Here is a 20,603-nt window from a genome sequence, read left to right on the forward strand (position 1 = left end):
TTTATAATCCCCAATCCGACACTTATCCGAATTCAGTTAAATAAAATTAATATTGAACAGAACACGCCACTTCAGCCTTCAGTGGAAACTTTCAAGAATGCATCGTTCGCTACGAACTCGTTACAGATTTTGAAAAATTGAATAGTCTTCTTTAGGGTGTTCACTCCTATTTCCCCCTTCAAAAAATTTCAAATTTTGTATATTTGGCAGACCTCGTAAAGTGTGTAAAATACACAGTACTCAAGTTCTCTCTTAATTAGGTTTTCCAAAATTCTTCTCTAAAGGGTTCTTTACGATGATCTTCCAGATACTACACCCAAAAGTTATTTTATAAACACTTCTTCCACAGTTTTCTACATTTTTCAAATTCTATCTTGGATTCTACTATGCGTTTTTTACCAAAATTTTTCTCTAGTTTCGGTTTGAATTCTTCCAGATTACTCTAGCATTGTTTCTGTAGCTACTCTTTTTTCTTAAAAATCTTCTCTTATTCTTTTCTAAAGCCATCTGTAGACCTGAAATCTGATCTGGACTCTTCTTTTAGATTAATATTTATATGCCCAGATGGTCAATATATTTAATAATAAGCAAGTTATGGAGCTTTTTCGGATTGTTGGGACAGCCTGTATAAACAGTTCTATATTCTCCAAAATCTCTTTTAGCTTCCACTTCGCGTGTATTTTGAAAATTCTTGTAGTTTAGTTTGGAAGATCTCTAGATTTTCCTGATGACTTATTTTCCTGAATCTTCACTCTTTTTAGATTATTTATAAACTCAACTTTGGATTGGTTTATAAATTCTCTACATTGTTCGTTAGAATTATTGTGTAGATCTGTATTCAAAATTGCCTATTTTATAAATACTTCTTCCACATTCTCCACGCTCTACTGTTAAATTTTACTCTGCCTCTTTCAAATTTGATATTTCTTTCATATTATTATTTTAACTAGAATTTTTGTTTTAGATTACCCTTTATGATTATTTCTTTATAAAACTTAATATTCTAAAAATAAAGTTAACTAATTCTAAAAATTCAGTTTCTCCCGTGCTATCCTCTTATAATTATTATCAACAACATATTTGTAATATTTTCTAAAAATTCAACGCCTTAAAGTGTAATTAATTTTAACATTAATAACAAAGTATTACTATTAGTAATTTTAATTTATTACAGTAGTGTCCTGGCCTAATAATGACATAATCCAACACAAGTGAAAGGAAAGCACTGATATATTGAAAAGAAAATATGAAACAGCTACCATTTATGACTTAATTCGGCGGACTGTCGACTTATTTGACGAACCTGGATAAAAAAAATGGGACAATCAATGAAACTCACTTAAAAGCTACATAATAATAAAAATTGTTCAAGTTTTGTAAATTGTCGATTTATTTTTTTAAAATATGAAGGCTCACAAAGAATCTTTTGCACAAAAATTTAAGCTCGTTTTATTCTGCTTTATCGAGAGGAAAAGTATGACGAATTCACAAAAGTAATCACAAAATTTGCTCAATTAATTTTTCTCTTCTTCGCAATAAAAACGCGACTTTATTTGGATTCGAATAAATAATTTACTACAGGTCTAGATCTTGATAAACGCAGCTATCCAGACAGATGCTTTACTTCTGGTAGGTATCATAACTGTGTTGCAAATTGTTAACTTTATAAGAAGGCATGTGTGGAAGAATGTATTCTATAAGCATTTATAAATGTGGAGTAAGAATATTTAATCTGGAAAGTGTCTACAGCATAAAAATGACAACCGAATAAAACACAAATGTTCAATTTATTAGTCCAGTTAGTTAAATAAGTTCTAACTAAAGTTGATGAAACAGCAAGTGTCACGTTTATATAAAAGTTAACCATATTTTAAAGTAAACCGCCCGAAGGAAGCTTTTTTGGTACGTGAGTAACTTTTTCTATTTTATCAAATTGAAAAGAAACTAACAAACCTAATTTGAATCTTCTAATTTTTAAGAAACTAATAAAACGAAAATTAATTCTTCACGGAGAATTTGTAAGCCACGTTGTGACAATAAGTCTCACCGGGCACCAAAATCATCTTGGGGAAATTATCATGATTGGGAGCATCAGGCCAATTTTGCGTTTCCAAACAGAAAGCTCCATGTTTGCAATACGAAGCGCCTTTGCCTGACAAAATCTTCGGATTTTCGGGGAAAAAATTCGCGGTGTAAAACTGCACTCCGGGTTGGTTACTGTACACTTCCAGCATCCGGCCACTGTCAGGGTGGTAAGCCCTTCCAACGAATGCAGTTCCTTGCTCTGTGCCTTTATTGACGCAAAAATTGTGGTCAAAACCGTCGCTTTTGGGGACTTTGGCGATGATATCGCCGAGGCTTTTGGGAATTTGTAAATCAAATACAGTGTTAGCCACTGGTAGTAACTTTCCAGTGGGAATACAGTCAGTGTCAACGTCAGTTATTCGGTCTGCATTTATGCAAATAACATGTTTGTAAAGTTCACTAGCCCCAGCTTCGTGACCGGCCAAATTGAAGTACGAGTGGTTTGTCAGATTGACATAAGTCGGTTTAGTAGTTGTGGCCTTATACTCGACCAAAAACTCGTTGTTTTCCGTTAGTTCAAACGTAGCGTTTACCACAACATCGCCAGGGTAGCCTTCCTCGAGATCGGCCGAGTGGTAACTCATCACTACCCTGTTACCACTGACGTAGCTCTCCCAAATAACTTTATCAAAGCCGAGGAAGCCGCCGTGCAATTGGTGCTTGCCATGATTTTTGCTTAGATTGATTGTCTGATCGAAAAGTTTGAACTGGCCGTTTGCGATTCTGTTGGCGACGCGGCCCACGGTTGCGCCAAAGTAAACTTGGGCTTTTTGGTACTCTTCGATTGTGTTGCCGCCCCCCACGATGTCTTTGATAACCCCCTTTTTGTCGGGAATTTTTATGGACGTTGTAGTCGCTCCATAAGTAATGACTTGCACGGATATCTTGCTTTGGTTTGTCCAAGTGAAACGGCGGACTGGAATGGACTTTCCAGTGCTTGTGCAAGTGTACAAATCGAACTGGTCGTCTGTTAGTTTTACCATTTTTCAATTCGTTCGGGAAAGTCAACATTCACACTCATAAAGTCAACATAACACTCATAACAACAAACATTTAAAAAATATAAGTTTCGCATTAAAATTTCAAATTTAATTTTATTTATTTTCAGTATCTAACCTAGAATAATACTTTTATAGAAGCGGAACATAATGGTTGGCAATGAATTCCTAGCTGAAGCCATCTAGCCGCATCATCACGTACTAAAAAGGGCGCGAATTAAAAATAATCCCGATTACTTTATATGTTTTTAATTTTTGCTCACGTCAAAATGATGTCAAAATCTTATCAAATACGATTATTATGAAAATTTTCTAATTGTATTTGAAAAGGTGGATGCACAGACAGCACAGATGGAAGAATTTTACCCAACATGACACGATCACATTTAATATTAAAGATATTTATTAAATCCATTAAGTTTACAAAACTAACAGTCGTCACCGAATCGATGATAAAGACATACTTGCAATTAGCCAAACTGGCACCTTATGTTTGCAACTTTTGTCTATGGGAGTCTCCTCGCAGTGTGACTCACTTGCGGTTCGGTCTCAAAAAACTCACTGTTGGGAAAAACGCACCTATCTACGAAAACCTTCTGGAGCTCATTACTACGTTATATTTTTAGAGATCATGTTGTTCCTAACCGATAGTAGGCAATAGTCTAACCCAAACACGACACCTTGAACCACTATCTTAATAAAACTTTGAAAAATTAACGTGAAATAAAAAATAAACTCAAATTTTGCTGACGTTTGTGAAATTTTTACTTGTCAGCCGCGCATCGGTACCACGTTTTTCTTCAATAATCTGAAATTTTAAATCCGCCAATAGGACTTCTTTTTCCTGTAAAACACTAAGGCCATCTATCCGCATCATCAGTAAAACCTATTTCAGTGAGGGCTCGATTTGGCTATATCAGTTCGGGATGCCTGGTATCTAATGTTACTTAGAAATTGTTTATACAAGTTGAAAAAAAGCTTTTTCTAATGATACGTCACGCCTGAAAAACTGTCACTGTCAAGATCTTAGGTCAAGAATCAAGATTTTCATTAGTGTCACTAGGGTGTCACTAGAACATAAGTTTTTTGCTGTCAAAACCAACTTAAATTAATTATGTGTACCATTCACGTACTGAATTTTTCTGAATACTAAAAAATAAAGTAAAGGCCGTGATAAAGACTAAAAAAATTAAAGCAAAAAATGTTTTTAAAGGCTTTTATTTAAAAGCTCTACTAAACTTACAAGAGTACATTTTTGCTTGGAGCAGATTAAGATTCTTAAATTTATATAATGTAATAAAAGTACTACGCGCCCACTTATCTTGTCCACATCCCCCTTTTACTTTTTCTAATCTTTGCTTCCTTTGAGTAGTAGTTTTACAGCATTTTAACACCATTTCTGGTGACTTCTTAAAATGTCACATTTGATCTCTGTTAAGTGAATGATTTTCATCTAAATTTTCAGCACTCCATTTCAGCTCCGCAGAGTTTAACTAAACAGAATTGCACAGTCACGCAGATTACGTAAGCATGCAAAATTTTAGTACATTCAGTCAACAGGAACCTGGAACTCTGAAATTTGTCTCGGAAAATACGAAACATATACAGGCAAAAAGTAGGTAAGTTAAATAAAAGCTTTTAAAAAAAATACAATTTCTAACGACCTATGTCCTAACTGTTAACTTCGGAATTAAGGTACGTATAATACACGGTTAAGAAAAAGCTCATTTTTTCGCGTTTAAAATTTGCAAACTAATCAGAATTTGGCACAAAAATTTTCAAAAAAACTCTAACGCCTTAAATAGTTTATTTTGATGGTGTATTCTATTCTATTTCGTTTTTCAACAAATGTTTGAAATAATATGAGAAGCGCAAATAAAAAAACCTAAATATTTCTGAAATGGTACAGGGAAAGCTTATGGGAACTCCCTAGGAATATCACCCTGTTTATAAATTTGAACAAATTTATTTATTTTTGGCATATTGTAGATCATCGAGCTGTTTTTTCATGATTAAGTTTTTTCATAAAAAAAAAAATAAAACAATTGAATTTTTCAACCTGTTAACCCTCACTTACAAAACTTACAAATAATGAATGAAATAATAAATGGCAGTACAGGTACATGAACTAATGGTTAATTTAAGAACAACATCCAATTACAGTACAAAAACGGTTTTGTTTAATTATTATTTTTCTCAAACAATCACTTTCAATTTTTTTGTGCATATTTGAGATATTCGTATTAAAAAACTGCAAAAAATACTCAATAACTTTTAAAAATTGAGCGAAACATTCTTGCAATTTACCTCCAAACACTTCCCTTGAACTTTAGTAATGACTTACCTACACCTCTCACTATGTTGCAAGTTTTCATTTCTTGTCTTTTTATGGCAAATAAATGCAAAATCATATCTGAAACAAAAGTAAAACCAAGATCATTGTTAATCAATATGTCGTCAATAACACGGGTAGGTTATCAAAATAAATAAAAATCAAATCTGCAAATATGTACTTTACTTAAATTATAAATATCAAAATATTTAGAAATAATCCAGAATATTAAAGTCCACGTTCTACTTACTTTATACAGACGTTTGTTTGCCAAAATTTACACAAAACTTTAAAAAAGAGTAAAATTGTCATGAAGTGTACATCTTTTCAACCAGCTAGCAAATTGACCAGTAAACAAGTGTAAAATAATACTTTCATTCGAGAATAGAAGTCTTTAAATTCACTGTAGGCACCCGTTAATACTAACATGAAAAATCCACATAGAACCACCTAAACAAACGAATAAAATGAAGGTTGTTTTTATTACATTAATATGTTACATGCTATTAAAATCACAATTCAATTTACTGTGAATTAAATTACTACGATATAGTAATCATAACGCTAAACGTCAGTCATTTAATAACCTACTCTAGAAAAAAAGCACCTAATTTGAAATCATTCATGAAAAACATCAATGACACAATTCTACAAACAGTGCCGATTCAAAATCCACACAAAAATCGTGTGTAAGAAACACTGGTTAGGCAAACATCCCTTATAAAGGAATTGCTGTGATAAATCGATTTCAATTCACTTTTGACCTCTTTTTTGCTATGGCATCCTCCACCGCTTTCAACTGTTTGAGTAACTCCTCTCTTCGTGACGTCGCCTTCTTCGACTTGGGATCCAATGGAGGCGGCGAACTCGCCGGACGTTTCTTACCTTGTAACGCTTCCGTTTTACGCGCAATGTCCGAAATTTCCGGCTTACGCGCACCTACTGGGTTTTTCAAATTTAGTTTGATTTGCCGTTTCTCCGACGAACTTCCTTTCAACGCATCCATGGCTTTGGCTATTGAAATATCCACACCTGTAATAAATTAAAACCGGAATAGTAATAATAAAATTAAATATTACCGAGCAAACGAATGTAGAAACGCATTTAGCAAAAGTTACTTGACAATTTGAAAGAAAATTCCCGATTTTTTTGCAATTTAAACGTTGGCATTGACAATAATAAATGTTACACTCAGGTAACAAATGATTAAAATTTGGGCGATTTTAATGAAGTAGTAAGGGAAGATTTTAACATTTAACTCCTTTTACCACCAAGTATTGTTCAACCAATTTTTTGGTTTTGTGACTATCTTTTGAAGTATTTTTTTAATTCCTTTAGTTTTAAATAGTTATGAAAACGCGAATATGCCTAGAGTACGACAACAAAGATAGTACCAACAATTAAGCCATTTAGAGAAATTCCTACTCGTTTAAACAGAAATCCAATTCCAATTCGATTACAAAAAAATAAATAAATAAATAATAATAATAAAAATTCAAGCCAATGTTTGGGTTCAAAGATTGTCCTATAATTAATTAGGTTGTTTGAATTGTTTCTTGTTAAATTTCCTTAGTATGAATGAAAATGATGAACAAAAACCCAGTTTAAGTCCGACACACAAAACATTTATTTGGAAACGCAACGTATTGTGTTTTTGGTTGCTACACATTTTTTTTAATTTCTTGAAGTTGCTTGAATTATGTATTGAAATTATCTTTCGAACTTATGAAATAAATTGCTAAAATTCTTTTTCAATAATCCGAGATTGCTTAGAAAAAAGTTACATACAGATGACGTAATTATTTTGGAATTACGTAAATTAAGTTGCTATGAAGGGAGTTAAGTTGGAGTTACTGATATTAATTTAGTTTTTTATAGAAACAGAATTAGTTGCACTATTTTCAAATTAACCTCTTAATTAGTAACTTAAACAAATATAGAATACCTTTTATTTTGTTCCTAAACAACAATTATTAGAAAAATTGGACGCATGATTACCAATTAGTTAGCTTATTTGACAAAAAGGGACAAATTTGGTCTGTTACTTTCTTTAACAAGCCTCTGGTGGGAAAAATAATTTGTAACTTATTTCATTTTTATTACAGTGAATGTTCGTTACGGTTTTACCAATTTATTGAGTTCCTATTATTTATTTAGGAATGTATATAATTACATTATCTAGTTGCTTATCTGTCTTTTAAACCCTTATTTCATAAAAGCATAACACATCCTAATAATCTGCCCGAAAACCGATTTAAAAAAGAAGCGAAAACATATCTTTTAAATGTATTCAAATTACAAATTCATTGCGTTTAAAATTCGCTTGAAATTTATCTGTTTACGTAACAAAAAAAACCTCTGTTAATGTCAAATACTAGATACAAAGTGTCCCAGCGATTTGGAAAAGTTAATTAGAGTGATTATTTTTTACAGAAGTGATAAACCCTAAATCACCTAAAAGTATTTTCAAATATACAGGCTGTTTTAGAAATGAGTTATAAATTATAACTCTTTATAACTTATAATACAAACTTATATTTTTTTGATGGGACACCCAAAGTTTTAATGCATTTTTGAACATAGCTTTTAATACTGATGATTTCGATCTAAACTTGTATTAGTCGATTTTGGTTAGCTTTTGAAATAATTTGATTTTTTTGACAAAAACACGTTTTTTTGAAAAATCATTACACAAAAATTAAAAATCCTAGAAAAGTAAGATTTTTATCAATTTAGAGAGGAAAGTTCAAATTCAACTAGGAACGTAAAAAAATAAAAAAGTCTTTTAAAAGTTCACACTATCTTGAAAAAATTAAATATAACATTTTAATTTTTTGTATTTGCTTCTCAAATATTATCAAATTGTCTATCTAAAAATATAAAGTTTGAAATGACTTAATAACTAAAGAGATATTTAACTTCAAAAGTTAATTTCAGCAATAATCGGTGTTATTCAGGAGCATTGTTTTTACTATAATAACCATAATAACTTCACTAAGAATAATTTGTTGGAGTTATAGATTTAGAAACTCGCCCTAAATATTAAAATTTTAGTTAATTCTCTGTTAATGTTTTAGAGAGATAATTTAAAGGTGTTTTAAATGTGACAATAAAAAAATATGGTGTTCTATTTAAAAATCTTAAGTTATTCAACTTGCAACAAACCTCTTCATTTCTTGTTCTCCTTGATTGCAGTGAAAAATTTTTATCCTTGAAGCTTAAACGTTCTTCTTTAAAGTGGTGGAAGTCTTATTTTTTTAGAATTTTTAGTTTTTACTTAATATTTTTTTAAAAAGCGTGTTTCCATAAAAAAATCAAATTATTTCGAAAACTAAGCAAAATTGGCAAATAACAATTTCGCCCAAAAAACATCAGTGTTAAAAGCTACTTACAAAAATGCAACAAAAATAGATGTTCCATTAAAAAAAACATAAGTTTGTATTGTAGCTAATTTCGAAAATATATTTAGGTGAGTCAGGGGATTAGCATTTAATGGCTTTTGCAAAAAAAAGTCAATAATATACTTTTTTCAAATCGTTAAAACAACCTGTAGTTATCAATTTCTAAAAAAAATGCTTCAAAAAATAAAAAATATTTTATTTGCATTGTCATAACCGTCGTAATCTAATTCATCAAAGGGTTACAATTACTTCCGCTGTAAACATAAGTCATTTTTTTCGAAGGTGTACTAACAAAAAACCAAGATATTAATTTTTTTCCGGGCATTTTAAATGTGAATTTAAACATCTTATTTAAAAATTGTGACACATACGTGTTTCACGAACAAAATTGTCTTTTTGTAGTAAAAAAACTACATGTGTTAATTATCTTATCATCGACATCAATTCGAAATACATTATTAAATTTCTACGAACTGCAGCAATGATTTTTGTATGTTTAATATAATTGTCTTTAATTGCTTGCATTTGAGCAAGTACTTGAAATTTCAAGACAAGCCTCGTAGCAGCGAGTGAACAAACAAACGAGTATTTTTTTTGGATTTTGGACTTTTGATTAATCACGCAAAAAAACCTTAAAACTTTTAACACACCACTCGTCCTTCGCGGCGAACTTTCCTCCCGACTTGACGAACTACTCGATCCTGAGGAATCCGAATCACTTGAACTCGATCCGGAACTATCCGAAGACGACTTCGAAGATCTTCGCCGCCCTTTCACCCTTGCTAAAGCCGCAGCTATTGCCATTTTACTTCTCGTGCGACCGAACTGATCCTCCTTGACCGGTGCGGGAGGATTTGTTGCACTAACCCTCATCATTCCTACAATCAAATAAGTCAAATTTTACCAAACCAAAAGTTGAATTATTCACCAGGTGAGGGTGCTCGTTTTCGCGGAGCTGGCGGGTTCATTAAAGCCGCTCGCTCATTGGCGGCTTTTCTCTCTGAAACAATAACAGATGGCGAGACGTGTCTACTGCGATGCGAACGACTTGATCTCTTGTGAGACCTCGATCTTGACCGGAATGAACTACGACTAGATTCCGATGAACTTCTAGACGAACTGTAAATTAATGTAATGAAATCAATTCAAGTTTAGTTTAAATTAAAATACCTGCTGGAAGAATAACTCGAACCGGAACTGTACGAACGTTTTCGTCCCGAAGCTTTGCGACCTGCTGGTGATTTTGACCGCATCCAAGGATCCGACCATTCGTCTCCTCGCACAGGTCGTTCTTCTGCTGCTCTCTGAACGATGACTTCACGTTTAGGCTTGCGGGTTTTTGTGCTTGCTGGAACTGCCTCATCTTCGTATTTATTGTTGTAAAAATCGGGCATTCTATGTGATGGAAGTTCTCTGTACGTTCGGACACGTTCTCGTGGCGGTGCTACGTAATCTGGTTCGTATATGACTTGTCTTCGGCCGTAATATTCTTCAGCTGGTGGTGGCCGAACGACTGGTGGATATTCAACGGGAACGTGTCTTACATATCTGTACATGTGCCATTAATTTTAGTAAATAATATTTTTTTTTAATAATTAAATTAAGTACCTGGGTTCTGGCGATGCAACGCGTCCGTAATAACCGTTTTCTTTGTCAAATTCCTCTTGTGCCAGACTCAAATTCATTTTCTTTTCTTCAAAATCGATGTCTTGTTCTTTACGTTTTATCGATTTTCGGACCATTTCTTTGGCTGTGCGAAGACCTCGTTCCCAAGCGGATTCAACAGGTGCTGGTTCTGGTCTACCGTAGGATCGCTCCTCTCTTCCGTATTCACCAGGAACGACAGGCCGAATCAATTCAAACATTGTATAATTTCCTTGAATTAAATAAAAAATTCTACATTTTTATTTTCACTTCTTCCACATTTATTGATAATTCATCAATCATCACTCTTTGCTATAAGTAATTAATCGGAAAAAAATTGTTTAACCTCATGTTGGGTTGTTAGATAGTCTCGGCTAAACTTCGTCAACAAAAAATGAATAATAATGAATAAAAATACACTGAATTTAGGAACAACTGTTTAAAACAAATTATGAGTTATAATCGAAACTTCCAGACTCGAACGATTTAAATAAGAGTTGAAAATTGAAGTAGAAATTTCTCGGTATTTGGTGACCAAGTTTTGGGCAAAAAATAGATTTTCACAAAACAAATTTGACATCCGAAAGTTTTTGCAATTTCAAGCTCCTTTTTTTGTAAAAAATACACTTCTTTGAGAATATTGGTCGTAATTTCTCTCATACAGGGTGATTTAAAAGTGACGGATAAACTCTCGCACAAAAATTTGGAAGTGATGACACTTTCGTCTTTGTACATTTATTGTTGTTTACTTTTTGTTAAAGGTACTTTAACGACTTACTTCATCATGAATTCTTAAGATTAAATCGCTCGCGAGACGCTGTTAATTATTATTGTTTAAAATTCCTCAATATTTTACCTTATCATATTAAAAAACCTTACCTTGTAAAATATTTAAAAACTTGAAATTTTTTTTAGTAAAAAACCCATTTTATTCTTTTAAAGAATTTCTTAATTATAATTTTTCCGTATTATAAATTTTCACATAGAATAAATTATATAATATGATCACTTACATTATTTCTGTCATTACAAGTACTTATTTCTGACTTGTGTAAATGCCTATGTTGTATATTAACACCAAGAAAGATTATGATTATGTTATGATGTCGAATTTAACGTAAAAATTTAAATTTGAAGAGCTATATCTCGTGAAAAAAAGTTCAAACAATTTTCTTGCCATAGGAACTTTTAATTCAGTTCGATGTCCTTTATCAGCACCCGAGAGGAGATTGTTCGGTGCTTTTCAATCACTCTGTATAATCATACCGCAAAACGTTACTACAGTTAGCTTTACAACATACTTATTATTTTTTTATTATTATTATTACCATCCTTCGTTTAATTTCATTTTAATTTGATTTTATATATTTTATTATATTTATAATTTTATTTTATTTTATTTAATTTTCAAAAACATTAATTGAATTAGCATTAGTTTTTATCTGTGAAATAATAAGTCCTTAACAAAATTTTAGCAAAACTGTTAAGACAAACTTGATAATACTCAGAACAATGTAATCTTGGATTAGTTTTGAAATTTTTTTAATGATTACCGATCTGGTCAGCTGGAATTAAAAGAAATTCAGAAATAACCCACTATATTGTGGGTCCCTCTATGAGTCTATCTCTGTTTATTTATTTCAGTTCCTCTAGATAATAAAGCATTCAGTACCTTACTTTAGTAAAAGGTTAATTAATTATTAAAAAAATAACTTTAAATCAGAGAAAAAAAAACTGATAAAACTGACATTCCCTCATCTATAGTATGGAGTTGCAAATATTTTTTCAGTAAAATTAATAGGTTTTTTTGTAAAACAAGAAGTAGTAGGAGAATGTAAATTTACAGATTTTTGTACTTTTTCGTACATTGTTATATCAGGTGATTCAAAAATATGTGGCATAATTTTAACCACGAATACCCCTCTAAAAATGAAAATAGTAGGGATAGTATTTACTGACCCACCTCAAAAAATAGGAAAATTACAATTTTTCAGAAATTGGTATGGAAAAATGTTTTTTTGAAAATATTTTTGTTACCGTTCATGCGATTATTATGAAATTTTGCATGCCAAGAGACACAAAGACGCCCTTTGATATGGTGTAAATGGAAATCTTGTAGAAGCTATACATTTCCGGTGACAAGGGGACCCTTCCAGTTTTTAGGTGATAACTTAATTTTTCGGCCTATAAACACGTATTTTTGATATCAAAAATCAAAAGCCCAATTATTTTTTAATAAAAAAGGTACCCTTGCTTCATGTCGTCAAACTGTACCGTTTTCTAGTTATTTGGGATTAAACTAAACTCTACACTGCACTGCAGAATAGAAAAGTATAAATTTTGAGCGTACCATTACCTTGGAAACTGTCGACTAAGAATGACACAGCTGTCATTGCTGTCACATTTGATGTCAATTTCATTTAATCCAAAGTAAATTTTGATTATTTCTTGATGATAATAGTAAAAGACATGATTATGTGTTGGAAGAAATAATGCATGGGCTAGCGATAGCCATCCCGGCATCACAACTTGATCTGAGACTACACCACAAGGTTTTCACACCGTAAAACGATTTTCCCTCCAAATTGCTGGTTTTATCAATACTTCACTACTTGCATTATAAAACTATAATCCAAATGGAGAATTAAAACGATAAGAGACCAAGAACACAACCTCATCTGTAACAAATCACAAAATAAAGTCTTATCAACTATTTGTAATGCCATTGTTGCAATTTTTCTTTAATAGGAAGTTAATTTGATCCACAAAAGAAAAACGCATGGCTTAATGTTTATTTACATTTTTCAAAATTACAAGAGCTTCGACAACAATGAGCACAAAAGCAACAAATGCCGCCAGCGTGCTAATTGGCGCCAGTGCTATTTTTCATAAGCGCGAATATCAAAGAAAATATGAATGATGAAGTCAATGTTTTTTTATTAAACAACAATAATAACCTGGATCATTTTTTTATTTAGACTTACCAGTATGGGGTGATCAGGGCATCATTTCCAAATACAAAAGAATTTTTTTATCGTTATGACTTTATGATTTGTTTTTCGCGCTTACGAAAAATAGCACAGGCGCCAGCTAGCGCGCTAGCGGCATTTGTTGCTTTCAATTGTTGAAGTTCTTGTAATTTTAAAAAATGTAAATAAACATTAAACCGTGCGTTATTCTTTGCAGGTTTCAACAACCTGTGGATTAAATTACCTTCCTATTAAAGAAAAATTGCAATAATGGTACTATAAATGGTTGATAAGATTTTATTTTGTGATTTGTTACAGTTGAGGTTATGTTCTTGGTCTCTGATCGTTTTAATCCTTTATTTGGGTTATAGATAGTTTTATAATGCAAGTATTGAAATATTGATAAAAACAGTGATTTGGAGGGAAAATCGTTTTCTGGTGGTGTGGCATCAGATCAAGTTGTGATGCCGGGACGGCTACCGCTAGCTCATGCATTATTTCTTCCAACACATAATCGTATCTTTAACTATTATCATCAAGAAATAATCAAACTTTACTTTAGATTAAATGAAATTGACATCAAATGTGACAGCAATGACAGCTGTGTCATTCTTAGTCGACAGTTTCCAAGGTAATGGTATGCTCAAAATTTATACTTTTTTATTCTACACTTCGGTGTAGAGTTTAGTTTAATCCCAAATAACTCGAGAACGGTACATTTTGGCGATATGAAGCAAGAGTTCCTTTTTTATTAAACAATAATTGAGCTTTTGATTTTTGGTATCAAAAATACGTGTTTATAGGCCGAAAAATTGAGTTAGCACCTAAAAACTGGAAGGGCCCCCTTGTCACCGGAAATGTATAGCTTTTACAAGATTTCCATTTACACCATATCAAAGAGCGTCTTTGTGTCTCTTGACATGCAAAATTTCATAATAATCGCATGAACGGTAACAAAAATATTTTCAAAAAACCATTTTTCCATACCAATTTTTGAAAAATTGTAATTTTCCAATTTTTTGTGGTGGGTCAGTAAATATTATCCTATTTATTCTTAATTGTAGAGGGGTATTCGTGGTTAAAAGTATGCCACATATTTTTGAATCACCCGATATTTGCGACTTTTTTTTGAATCGACTTAAAAGTTCCGAATTCAGACATACATTCTTTTGCTTTAAATATTATTAATAAACCGCGAAATTATATCCCTATTTAAAATGTTAAACTATTGACTGCTGCGTCCATTTAGGAAAAAAATGAAGAAAGTACTCGTACATTTAAAAATTTTTCTTTATTGATCTTTTTTCTTTTCGTTTTTTAGTTCATAAATGTACCACAAATTAAGTCCGAGTTTAAAAAAAAACATGCATGGAGGTGCCAAAACATATTACAGCAATATTATCTCGTCAAATGTACATTTATAACGTAAAGAATAATTTGTTTGGTACGAACTCATGACAATTTCACATATATTTTTTAAGTTACAGAAAAATTTGATGTTTAAATTTACCATTAAAAGAGAAAAAGATCAACCAGTCGAAAGAAATTTAGCAAAGCTCTGAAACATTTTTTTATAAACATTAACCAAACATTTCTTAACACAGTACAGAAATGATCCGACAACAAATTAGTCAATGTTTTGTGCCCAAATAAAAATATTCCATTTTTTTAAGATTTTTTCAACAATAATTTCGGAACCGCTTGTTACTTACACTGTTCAGCAGCTCTTTTCCCAAAGATAGAACAATAAGGGCGGGTTAATAAAACGTTTAATCGCAATTAACATTTAATAATCTTGAAAATTTCTCTTTCTATAAAGCGACCTTAAATATCCTATAAATATTCTCGTCCTTTAAACTTTTAAAATGCTGATTTTTATTAGTGTAGTGACGTCAATCTTAAGAAAATTAAAGGAATAATAAAACGACTACAAGCAAGTGATAAGGTAAAGTATTTCAAGGTATAGCAAGGTGATATAAGTTCTCTAAAAACGTGTCAAGAGTATTTTAAAAAAATTAACGCCTTCCATACTTGTGTTTAATTTTTTAACACTGGTATTAAGTTTAAATTAAAAGTGTTTAAACAAACAGAAAATCATTATCCTTACATACGCCAGACCATTATTGCTATTATTATATTTTTTTACCTTCTATAAAATATCTTAAAATTTGTCATTTAAAATCTTAAATTTAAGAAAGTATAAAAAGAAATATTTTTATCTCTGCGTAGTTAGTACCTTCATTTGTTAAGCTGTACCAACCTGGTAATATCTTTTTTAAGTCTAGACAAACCTTAAACCAAATAATGATCAGAAATATTAAAACGAGAAATAACCCATTTCTAAACGTAACACAATTAACTCTAAAAAATTATAATAATTATAATTGAAAATTCTGTAGTTTCACAAATTTCGTATTTGTGTTTAAATTATTCAATATGTATGCGTGCTCAGGAAATGAACAACAATGACAGGCATTAATTTTCGCGAACAAAAGTTTTCAAACAACAAGTCCTCAAATAAGTTAATATTTTTACCTTTATCCGTAACCCCTGGATGTAAAAATCGACAACTCGCCCCCCATGTGCACTGCCCCCTCGAGAAAAATCTGCACACGGGTCTAGGTTCTGTCTCTTCAGGCCTGACCTCGTCCTCATCTGTAACTTCACCCTCTTCAAGCTCCTCCTTTTCCTTCTCTTTTTGTTCCGCCATTTCGCCATCCTCAACCAAAGAACCTGTATCTTTCTCATCTTTGTCCTTTTTTTCCTCCATTTCGCATTCACCATCTTCTGCCTCAAAATCCAACTGTTCTTCACCGTCTTCCGGCCGACTTGTTTTTTCCGAAATGGGTATTTCGACGTCTTCTTTTTTCGTTTCTCCGTTCTGTTTTTTCTCCTCGTTTTTGTCGCGTTCGTCGTCCGAATGGCCTCCAATAGATTCGTCTAAATCGGAAACGTCGGACAGGTCTTCATGGTTAATATTGATTTCCTGTCTCACATTCTTCGGTTCTTCCTTTTTGCGTTCCGGCTCCTTTTCATGGTCTGATTCCATATCACCTATCACATTACGTAAGTAATCCAAGTTTTGAAACCAAAATAAACAGTGTTATTCGCAAAAGAAATAAAATACTTTTATCGTTGAGATTAGGAATTATTGAAAAGGAATAGAAAGCTTTACTGTTTATTCATAAAGTAACGTTTCGGGAACAACTGTTCCCTTCCTCAAATATTGGTGTTACATAATAATTTGAAATTGTGGCAAAGCTAGGCTTACAAAAATAAATAAGTACGGCTTAAATAAATCAAGCTGCACCGTGACATGTTATCTATTAAGTAGTTAATTTATGGTTAATTCCTAGGGTTAATTTAAATCCGCCAAATGCAAATTCGTTGTCAATATTTTACAAATACGTGAAAACGTTACAGATTTTCTTTTTGTTTTGCTGTAGGAGCAAAATAATTCAACGAAATGAAAATTAATGAGTACGTATTTAGATTTTTAACTTTGAGTCAATTTTATCAAAAAAAAGTTTTGCTGTAGAGATGACTGAAACCGTAAAAAGAGCTAGATGTGTAAACTTTCTTGTTAAGATATTGTAATGTAGCAATAAAAAGTCTGTACCTAATTAGCTTAAGCAAGACGGAGCTGCAAACGTAATAATTTCAGACCAATATTCTACCACACAGACCCATGATTTCAGTAATAAAAAAAAATTAAAAACATTCCTACTTCGAAAACGAAAGTGCATTGCCCGAGAATTTTCATCTTGAGCAACAACACTCTCAAAATCAAAAATTGAAACTTAACAAATTACTGATAACAAATTTAAAAAATCTCACTAATCCAAAATTATCTAAAAAAAATACTGTGATAGAGAACGCCCAAAAGTCCACCAGTTCGATAGTAGTATTCTAAAGTTATAACTTTATAAAAGTAATTAGCATTTAGATTTCGAGAAAAAGAAAAAAGAATTCGAGCAAATGTTGGACGAATTCGAATTAATAAAAGTCTTTAGAATTAGCTATGCAGTTCAAAGACTTAAACTTGACAAATCTTGCTTTTGCGTTCAACAATCTCATTTAATAATAAAAAAGTAAAAAAAAATCATAATTTAGAACGATCATTATCATTTCGAATATTGACAACTTTACTGTTTTGTGACAATACAGAAATTTGACCATTTTCTGACAGTTTATCTCATCTTCATCACCCATATCATCATCGAATTCAGGTTCTGCTCCCGCCTTTGTCTTCTGATAATGGATTTTTTCAAGCCATTTGAACTGTAGGTTTTTCTATTAAAACATTAAAATTATTTTTTTGTTGGTAACATTTTAAGCCTTTTTTAATATCTGAATCTGATTATAAACACTATTTTAAAACCGTTTCCCGCATCAACGTGCTTTCGCTATTTTAAAAATACGCTTTCCATAGCAACGTGTTTTAAATTTAATTTAAAATACGTTTAAATTTTAAAAAAATATTTAATTTAAAACGTTTGTTCCAACAAAACAATATTAATAACTATAAGCTATAAACTATAAACATTGTTACAAACATTTAAAGCGAGTCAAGAACTTTTCTGAGAGGTAATGATTTAGCCTAGGAACAATATTCAATAGTAAAAAAAAACTATTTTGTTTATTATTTTTCATTGATTTGAGTTGAGAATCAAATTTAAACGTAGTAGAGATAAAAATTTTAATAAAGTATTATCAAACCAGTGTTTTGCAAAATTGAAAAATAATTACGTACAATCATACAAAAGTATGATCCTTTTATTTAAACAGGATAATAAAATTAATAAATAATAATAATAAACTAATAAAAATATCTTTTGTAAAAAATAAAACCAAATTATTAATGTTGACATCAAAAGTAAACTAAACCAAAATCCTGATCAAAACAAAAAATTTGTAAATTGTCTAAAATTATTATAAATCCATTACAATTAGGAGGGTTCACAGTTTATGATCGTTGTGACTGTTCGTCTTTGGATTCTGGAAAAGGTCTTTTTTTATTTTACCTTTATCTGCGGAACACTTCCTTCAAATTTGAATCAATAGTAATTATGACTGTTATGAGTATTATTAAATGAACCTGTTCGGATTATTTTAATAAATACCTATTTAATAAAAGTAAGATTATTAATTATTAATAATTATTACCAAATACTAACCATAATATTAATAACTATTAATCTTACAACAAAATTATGTAAATATATAAAGCATGTTCTTAATAAATTTTCCAAATAGGGATGTACTGATTTCAATGAAATTTAAAAGCTATGAAATCTTTTTGCAAATCTACGTAGGTAACACAAGACATTTGTATATTATGCTTGAAGTTTGGGCCTAATCGTTTGCGGTTACTTTTTATGTGGGGGTTGTAAATCTTCTCTTTCTTACTCGATTTTCGATTGCAAATAAGACTACTTCTGTGGAGGTGTTATTAATAAACAGTTCTTATCGGACTGGAAATTACCAGCTTTAACAATAATAGTAAATTTTTTGGTCGATTTAAAAATTTGAAAAAAAATGCGTTTTCTAGAAATCCTCAATATTTGTTAACCTTTCTCTACCTTTATTACAGTTTGTAGGTAACCTATCGCAAATTTAAAACGACCGATAAACAAGGAAAAAATCTTTTTTATATGATACCAAGTTTAACAAAATATGCTTAGTAGTTTTTGAGGTACAGAAGTAATCGTTTACATTGGAACAGCCATAAGAGATTTAGCTACAGACGGCTCTTAAAATATTTGCACACCTATCAAATTCACACAGTATAATATGTTTAAAAACACAAATTTAAATATACAATTAGTCGACAACTGTAACCCACATTATAGTAAGTATGACTTCGAAAGTAATTTGTAAATGTGATTTTTCGATCAAATTGTTAAGATGGTAACGGCCATTCCCGACACGTTACTTTATGAATAAACAGTTAAACTCTTTTTCAGTAATTCCCAATCTACGAATAGATCAATGATAAATTAAAAAGCAAAATAAAACAATTTAATAATCTAAATAAAATGGCACTGCCAAATAAAATACCCACCGTCGGAAATTTCCTCTGGTAGTGTATCAACATTTTTCGTGATATTTTTATTCTTGCGACTGGAGGAATCCACACTGGCGACGCTCGAATCGGACGTGTTTCCGTCCTCATTGTCGGACCTCTTGGCGGCCGAGGAGCCCGATCTGTCGGAAACGTTAGTGACCCGATCAGGCGAGAGTGAATGTTTTGAGCTACGACTTTCTGAGCGTTTGGGGCTTTTGGGGGAGCTGGACCTGGAGGAGTTGGCAGGAGAGGGGGATCTGGGGCCGTCGCCGTTCGGGGGGTTCTCGGGGGAGCTACGCGACGAGGCACTGGCCGGTGACTTGGGGCCGCTTCGCGACCTGTCTTCCGGGGACGTCGACCTGCTTAAGGCCGACCGGGGCGACTCGGGCCCGCTTTGCGGGGACGCCGACCGACTTAGGACCGAGGCCGCTTGCGAGGCTCGGCTCCTAGACCTAGAACTGGCCGGGCTGTGGGGCCCTTTTCTCTCGCTTTCGTTGTCGGAAGATGCGTCACGCGAATCTTCCGAGTCCATTTTAACAGTGATTTAGGCTAAGGGAGTAAAAGTCGGTTAGAAAAGCCTTGTGGGGGTGGGTGGACGACAACAAATGAACAGCTAACACTTCTGATTTAATCTCTTTGAGACCGATGTTATTTTAGTCTTACCTTCGGTCTGCCGCCAACTCCATTGTTACCATTAAAACACTCTTTGATTATATCTCGCTTCTTCGTTAACATTTTTTCCAAACAACTAACTTACTCGACTTTAACTTCAAATTTCACAACACAAACTACTGTTGAGTCTTTCGCGTACTTGTACGAGCTTTACGGTGGCTTTTTTCGACTTAACTGTATTTATACTTATAACGCAAACACAAGTCTTAGGTAGAAGGAACTGTTTAATGAGCACTGAGTTGCACAGACTTGGTATCTTACCTTGGTTTTTGTTCGGCAGTTCCTGCAGCAGAACGCAATGGCCTTTCTCACACAAAATTGCTATTAATTTCGGTTTAACAACATTGACTCGAGACACCTCTCCCTGCCACTTTTTGCTTCAGGAAATGGCGTCCCGCAAGACTTCAATAATCTAGGGACTTTGCGCTTGGAACC

The 20,603-nt window shown here is 32.3% G+C and overlaps 2 protein-coding genes across 3 annotated transcripts; both read right to left on the reverse strand.

Moving 5' to 3' along the window:
- Window positions 1-1,768: 1,768 nt before the first annotated feature.
- LOC660201 (galactose mutarotase) lies at window positions 1,769-4,014 on the reverse strand. The gene has a single exon (XM_966455.4). The coding sequence runs from the start codon at window positions 3,066-3,068 to the stop codon at window positions 1,998-2,000; it is 1,071 nt and encodes a 356-aa protein (XP_971548.1). The 5' UTR covers window positions 3,069-4,014; the 3' UTR covers window positions 1,769-1,997.
- A 1,569-nt stretch (window positions 4,015-5,583) lies between these two features.
- Window positions 5,584-20,579, reverse strand: LOC660260 (uncharacterized protein). Of its 2 annotated transcripts, none has more exons than XM_008200753.3 (8): window positions 20,430-20,579; window positions 19,494-20,045; window positions 15,965-16,483; window positions 10,425-10,692; window positions 9,987-10,364; window positions 9,745-9,935; window positions 9,467-9,694; window positions 5,584-6,447 (listed from the first exon to the last, which is right to left on the reverse strand). In XM_008200753.3, the coding sequence occupies exons 2-8, from the start codon at window positions 20,026-20,028 to the stop codon at window positions 6,164-6,166; spliced, it is 2,403 nt and encodes an 800-aa protein (XP_008198975.1). In that variant the 5' UTR covers window positions 20,029-20,045; window positions 20,430-20,579; the 3' UTR covers window positions 5,584-6,163. The 2 variants fall into 2 exon arrangements, with proteins under 2 accessions (XP_008198975.1, XP_971602.1); XM_966509.4 differs by lacking the exon at window positions 20,430-20,579 and adding an exon at window positions 20,160-20,373.
- Window positions 20,580-20,603: the final 24 nt, after the last annotated feature.

This window comes from Tribolium castaneum, chromosome 1, assembly GCF_031307605.1.
Source record: "Tribolium castaneum strain GA2 chromosome 1, icTriCast1.1, whole genome shotgun sequence".
Classification (NCBI taxonomy): Eukaryota; Metazoa; Arthropoda; class Insecta; order Coleoptera; family Tenebrionidae; genus Tribolium; species Tribolium castaneum.

Excerpts from the sequence above, each read along its gene's own strand:
- LOC660201 (XM_966455.4), bottom strand. The coding sequence starts at position 3,068 with ATGGTAAAACTAACAGACGACCAGTTCGATTTGTACACTTGCACAAGC.
- LOC660260 (XM_008200753.3), bottom strand. The coding sequence starts at position 20,028 with ATGGACTCGGAAGATTCGCGTGACGCATCTTCCGACAACGAAAGCGAG. Across the intron at positions 9,695-9,744 it reads AAAACGAGCACCCTCACCTG|GAATGATGAGGGTTAGTGCA; the intron begins GTGAATAATTCA and ends ATTTGATTGTAG. Across the intron at positions 6,448-9,466 it reads TTCGCCGCGAAGGACGAGTG|GTGTGGATATTTCAATAGCC; the intron begins GTGTGTTAAAAG and ends AATTTATTACAG.